The sequence below is a fragment of the Triticum dicoccoides genome, chromosome 2B, assembly GCF_002162155.2.
Source record: "Triticum dicoccoides isolate Atlit2015 ecotype Zavitan chromosome 2B, WEW_v2.0, whole genome shotgun sequence".
Classification (NCBI taxonomy): domain Eukaryota; kingdom Viridiplantae; phylum Streptophyta; class Magnoliopsida; order Poales; family Poaceae; genus Triticum; species Triticum dicoccoides.
In genome coordinates, this window is record NC_041383.1 from 46,384,457 (window position 1) to 46,389,628 (window position 5,172).

General features: G+C 55.6%; 1 protein-coding gene across 1 annotated transcript; it reads left to right on the forward strand.

Moving 5' to 3' along the window:
• The first annotated feature begins 1,042 nt into the window (after window positions 1-1,042).
• Window positions 1,043-2,484, forward strand: LOC119362031 (acyl transferase 15-like). The gene has a single exon (XM_037627202.1). The coding sequence runs from the start codon at window positions 1,051-1,053 to the stop codon at window positions 2,311-2,313; it is 1,263 nt and encodes a 420-aa protein (XP_037483099.1). The 5' UTR covers window positions 1,043-1,050; the 3' UTR covers window positions 2,314-2,484.
• The last annotated feature ends 2,688 nt before the right edge of the window (window positions 2,485-5,172 follow it).

The window sequence follows — 5,172 nt, forward strand, 5'->3', positions numbered from 1 at the left end:
GACGGGCCTCCTCCCCAAAAGCATCACTTCTTGTGAAAAAATAAAGGTCCGAGAACGGGGCGTCGACCCATTGGCTGGGCAGCTAGGGTAGCTGCCAGCCCACCCGAGTTCAAGCCCCTCCTATAAAAAAAAGCCAACGAGGGTTAGCCCTTGGGTTGGTCTCATTTAAAAAAATAAAGATACAAAAACAAAACAAAACAATAGAAAAATTTATGAAAAAACCACCAGCTAATTTGATGTATTTTTGAAACAGAAAGTTGCCATATACCTGCAAAATGCCATAGAACAAAACTTACAAAATGACATGCAATACAAGCTAAAATCTTTTTTTTTGCAGGGATCAAATACAATATAAACTAATTAAATCTGACCTGTTTTTAGAAAACCACCAAGGTAAAATTGGCATGACAGCGATTTTGGTTAGGTAGTCTTTTCCTCTATTTTCTTTGTTAGCAATCACCACGAGAAGCGGGTTGTACGGGCTCTGGCGTACGTAGTTGTGGTGTACCACGGCGAGATTTTGCTTTAATCAAAGTAAGGCAGAAACACAAAAGCAGCAAGTCTTACGCTGCGCATCGCAAACTCTCTCGCTCTCGTGTTGATCTCTGATATCGAGAGGCTACAGTTATGCTAAGGAAGAATTTCAGTAAATGCGGTTGTACCAGCTCGATATAACGATCGATGAAATTTCTAGAAAAAAGAGAAGAGACAGGTGAACATGCCTACTTGTGGCAAAATCTTCAACGGGAGATCGCGGCTGGATTAATTATGCCACGCACGTCCCACGCCCCGATTTATTTAGCAGATATGATACTGGCAACCTGCGCAAAAATCTTATCTGAATATCCGAGTCAACTGCATAAAATATGAACTGGATTGATCTCAGCCGCAAAGCAACATGAGCTGGAGGCCTGGATCACGAGTGTTAAACTATGTGCATGCAATGATGCAAGCGCAACCGAAGCTCAAGCTCTGTGTCTATATAAACAGCCAGGCCAGCCGGGTGTTAGAGCATCAAATCAAATTGATCCGAGAGATCGTCGTCATCGCATGATGAGTGATGCTGTAGTGACAAAGTCGCCGGCGGTGGTCGTCGGCCCGTCGGAGCCGGGGACGCCAACCGGCATCATCAGCCTCTCCTCCTTCGACAAGGTTCACATTCCTATCCCGATGGCGCTCCTCCTCATCTTCGACGAGCCGATCGACGACCCCGCCGAGACCATCAAGAAGGCCCTGTCGCGGGCGCTGGTGCCGTACCACCCTATGGCCGGCCGGCTCGTTGCCGGAGCCGACGACGACGCGTACCTCAGCATCGCGTGCACCGGCGAGGGCGTGCCTTTCGTGGCCGCCTCGGCTAGCTGTGCCCTGGAGGAAGCCATGACGGCGCTGTCGCCGGGGCTTCTCAGGGAGCTCACCGTTCGTTACCCTGGCGAGCTCTGTCGCCTCAGCGACGCCTTGGTGCTGATGCAGGTGACGGAGTTCACCTGCGGCGGGTTTGTCGTCGGGGTGACATGGAACCACGTCATGGCCGACGGCGCCGGGATCGCGCAGTTCCTGCAGGCCGTCGGCGAGCTGGCCCGCGGGATGGGGGCGCCGTCCGTCGTCCCCGTCAGGTCGGGCGCCACGATCCCGCCCATCCCGACGCCCGTGGTTGCCGCGCTGAGGTCCCAGATGCAGGTCCTGACAGAGGAGCTGGCGAGCCTGGACGTCATGATCCCCTCCAGCCTGATCAGCCGCGTCAAGGCCGAGTGCAGTGGCGGCAGCACGACGTTCGAGGTCGTGGCCGCGGCGCTCTGGCGGAGCCGCACCCGCGCGATCTTCTCCGGCTCCGGCAACGGTGACCCCGACGCTCCCGCGATGCTCTGCTTCCCAAAGAACGTGCGCGAGAAAGTCGGCGCCGAGCACGGCTACTACGGCAACTGCTTGAGCAGCCAGCTGGTCCTGGCGACGAACGGCACGGTGGCGAGCAGCGAGATCAAGGACCTGGTGAAGCTCATAAAGGGCCATGCGGACATACTGGATCTGCTAAAGAATGGTGGCGCCGCCTCGGGGGTGGATTTGGGCAGGCTCATGTCGTCCCCGAGGTACCACACGATCGCCGTCTCAAGCTGGCGGAACCTTGGGATGGAAGCGACGGACTTCGGGGGTGGGAAGCCGGCGAGGGCGATGTGGCAGCCGGAGAACTCGGCGGGGTTCTTGTGCGTGGTGTGCCCGCCATGCAAGGGGAAGGACGGCGTCAACGTCCTGTCCCGCTGCGTCACGCCGGAGCACGCCGAGGCATTCCTACGGGAGCTGGCCGCGCTCGACATGTAACATGCTCTATCGTTTCTCTTGTACTCCATTTTCTTCCCTCGCTTCCGATCGTCTACCGATCAATCTTCCTCCCTCTACGCAACAACAGCTTTGCCGACACAATGTGGCCACGATTCAAACAAATAGACTCATAACGTGATGCGTGACGTGATGTCATGTGTTAATTTTATACTCCCTCCATTTCATAATGTAGTGCCTATAGATTTTTATAAAAGTCAAACTTTGCCAACTTTGACCAAGTGTATAGAGAAAATTGTCTACATCTACAATACCAAACATGTATATTTTGAAAATATCACTCACGATGTATCCAATGAGATGCATTTGGTATTCTAGATGTACCTACTTTTCTCTATATACATGGTCAAAGTTTGTAATGTTTGACTTTTGTAAAAATCTATAGGCACTACATTATGGAACGGAGGGAGTATCTAGTTAGGGCATCTCTAACGCGAAGCCTCGAACTACCCGCATATTATGCCATCTAACATGGGGCTACATCGGTCCGCCGGACGGTCCGGACGTATTTCCTCCCACAAATTGGAGACAAACTAAGGAGGCGTTGCGAGCGTCCGGACTGCTGCCACACCCACGTCTGACCGCTCTGGCCCATCAAAACTCCCCTCCCTCGCTCGCGCGCTTCGCGTCCAGCGCCAGCAGCCCGAATTCATGCCGCTAGAGAGCGGTCGCTCCGCATTGAGGCCAGCGCAGAGCGGACGCGACCTCTCATTGGCACCAGGATTGAAGCGGCACCGGTCGAGAGAGAGCGCCGCCCACTGCACGCCCGGCGGAGCAAGCCTCCTCGTCGCATTCATACGGCCAGAGTATGTCCGCCTTCATCCATAAACTCGCGCGTGTGCAGATAAACCTACTCCGGCCACACGTCCATTTGCGAGCCGCCAATCATTATACATAGCACCGATTGGCTCCCGCCCGTCTCCCCGTTGTTTAAACGATGACAGGTGCCAAGCAAAAATCGCGCAACACTCCGCTCCCATCTCCTCTTTGCACTATTTTCTCCACAACCTCCATGGCATCCTCATAGTAGTTTGATTTATATTTAGCGAAAGCTAGACTCTTTTGTTTGGAGGAAAGGCTAAGCTTTATTGCTCGATAATGTTCATTGGAATACAAAATGGGTCATGCGGAGCACCAAGCCACAAATGGCGACCCTGGTCAAGTGAAACTGAGTACTTAGCCAAACTATGGGCATTCGAGTTGTTCTCGCGACCTTTAAAAATAATCTCGCAGCTGTCAAACAGAAGTTGAGTTGCCCTGATCTCTCTAACAACACCATACCCGCCACTACTTTCGTTCTTAGTTTCTTCTACCACCGTTTTACAGTCAGATGAAACAACAACCTTCTATAGTAGTAGATCGTGAGCCAGAGCTTGAGCTTCTTGGCATGCAAGGCCTCCAGGCTTGTCAGGTCGTTAATGTTGGGATTAAGCTTGTTTCAGGTTGAGTCAAGGCGACCTAATTTTTTCAGGACTTCTCGCTCGCGTCGCTCCCTGGGGGGCGGCTCGGGCGACCTAGCCGCCGCCGCCCCCGCTCCCCTTTCCTCCCTCCCTCCGCCCGCCACCGCCGGAGGAGGCCGACGGGCAAAGCCCACTCGGCGGACGGCGGTGGCGGGGCACCCTCGTCGCGCACCGCAAGTCTTCGGCCCTGGACGAAGGCCTGCATCCGGCGGCGGCTGCGTCTGGCCAGGCGCGGGCAAGCCGGGGCGGCGGCCCCGGGATCGGCGGCGGCGCTGGTTCCTCCTCTCCCTCGTCGGGAGAGTGGGGGGCGGCGCTAAGGCTGGCCATCTTCGATCTGGTGCGGCGCATCTGGTGGCGTGCGGCGTGCCTGTGGGTTCGGCCGTGAGGACGGCGAGTCGTAGGCGTGCCAGATCTGGAGGTATTGCCCCTCTCCCTTCCATGCATCCCTTCCCAGTCCCCGGGTTGGTTTGGATCCTGCCGGATCCACCTCCGGTGTGTTCTGGTGGAGCAGATCGGTGTCCGGGGGAAACCTTGGCTGCCTTAGGCTGACCGGCAGCGGCGACGCCGATTTTTGGCGCCGCTTTCCTCCTTGGGGGCGTTGCTGAGGGCATCATCTCTCCTCTCCAACCCATGTCCGGGTGAAAGCCCAAGATCCGATGCGGATCGGGCGTCGGCGGCGCCCTAGGCACCGTAACCTTCCTGGAGGCGACGCCAAGGACATTGGGATCGGATGGAAGGGTCTGCAGGTGAGGGGTGGGGGTGTGCTGCCTCCCTTCGGTGGAGCGGTGTTTCGTTCTACATAGTCTTGGCGGCGGCTCTTGGCGGCATGGAGCAGCGGAGGCTTGGCGTCAGATGTGTGATGACGGACACGCGCAGGAGGTCGACGCTGTCTGGCGTCGTGGTGGCGTCGGCGGCAGCGAGACCGAGCAAGGCAGTTACAACAGTACAGCTCTGAAGATGGATATGTGGTAGGTGGTTGTGGCGGCCTCATACCCGGCGGGCGGCCTGGTTGAGGAGCACGCCGGACTGGTGGGTGCCCATACCCGGCAGGCGTCCAGGTTGGGACCTCAGGTCTTAGATGTTAGGTTTGGCTGCGAGGTCTGTTTGGTATTAGGCCCAGACCATCAGCGCCCCTTCATCAGTTAGATAGGAGTAGCGACAGAGGTTGCGAAGATGGTGGCTTTGGTCTTACTGTTGTACGACTTTGTAAGGTTTTGTGTTAATAATTAATAAAGTGGCCGTATGCATCGACCAGATGCAGAGGCCGGGGGTATTCCTCCTTTTCGAAAAAAAAAGGTCGTTAATGTTGGAGAAGACAATAACTGAGGATCCTACGAACATGCCTGTATGATCCCTACATACCGCCGCATATGCGCTAGAC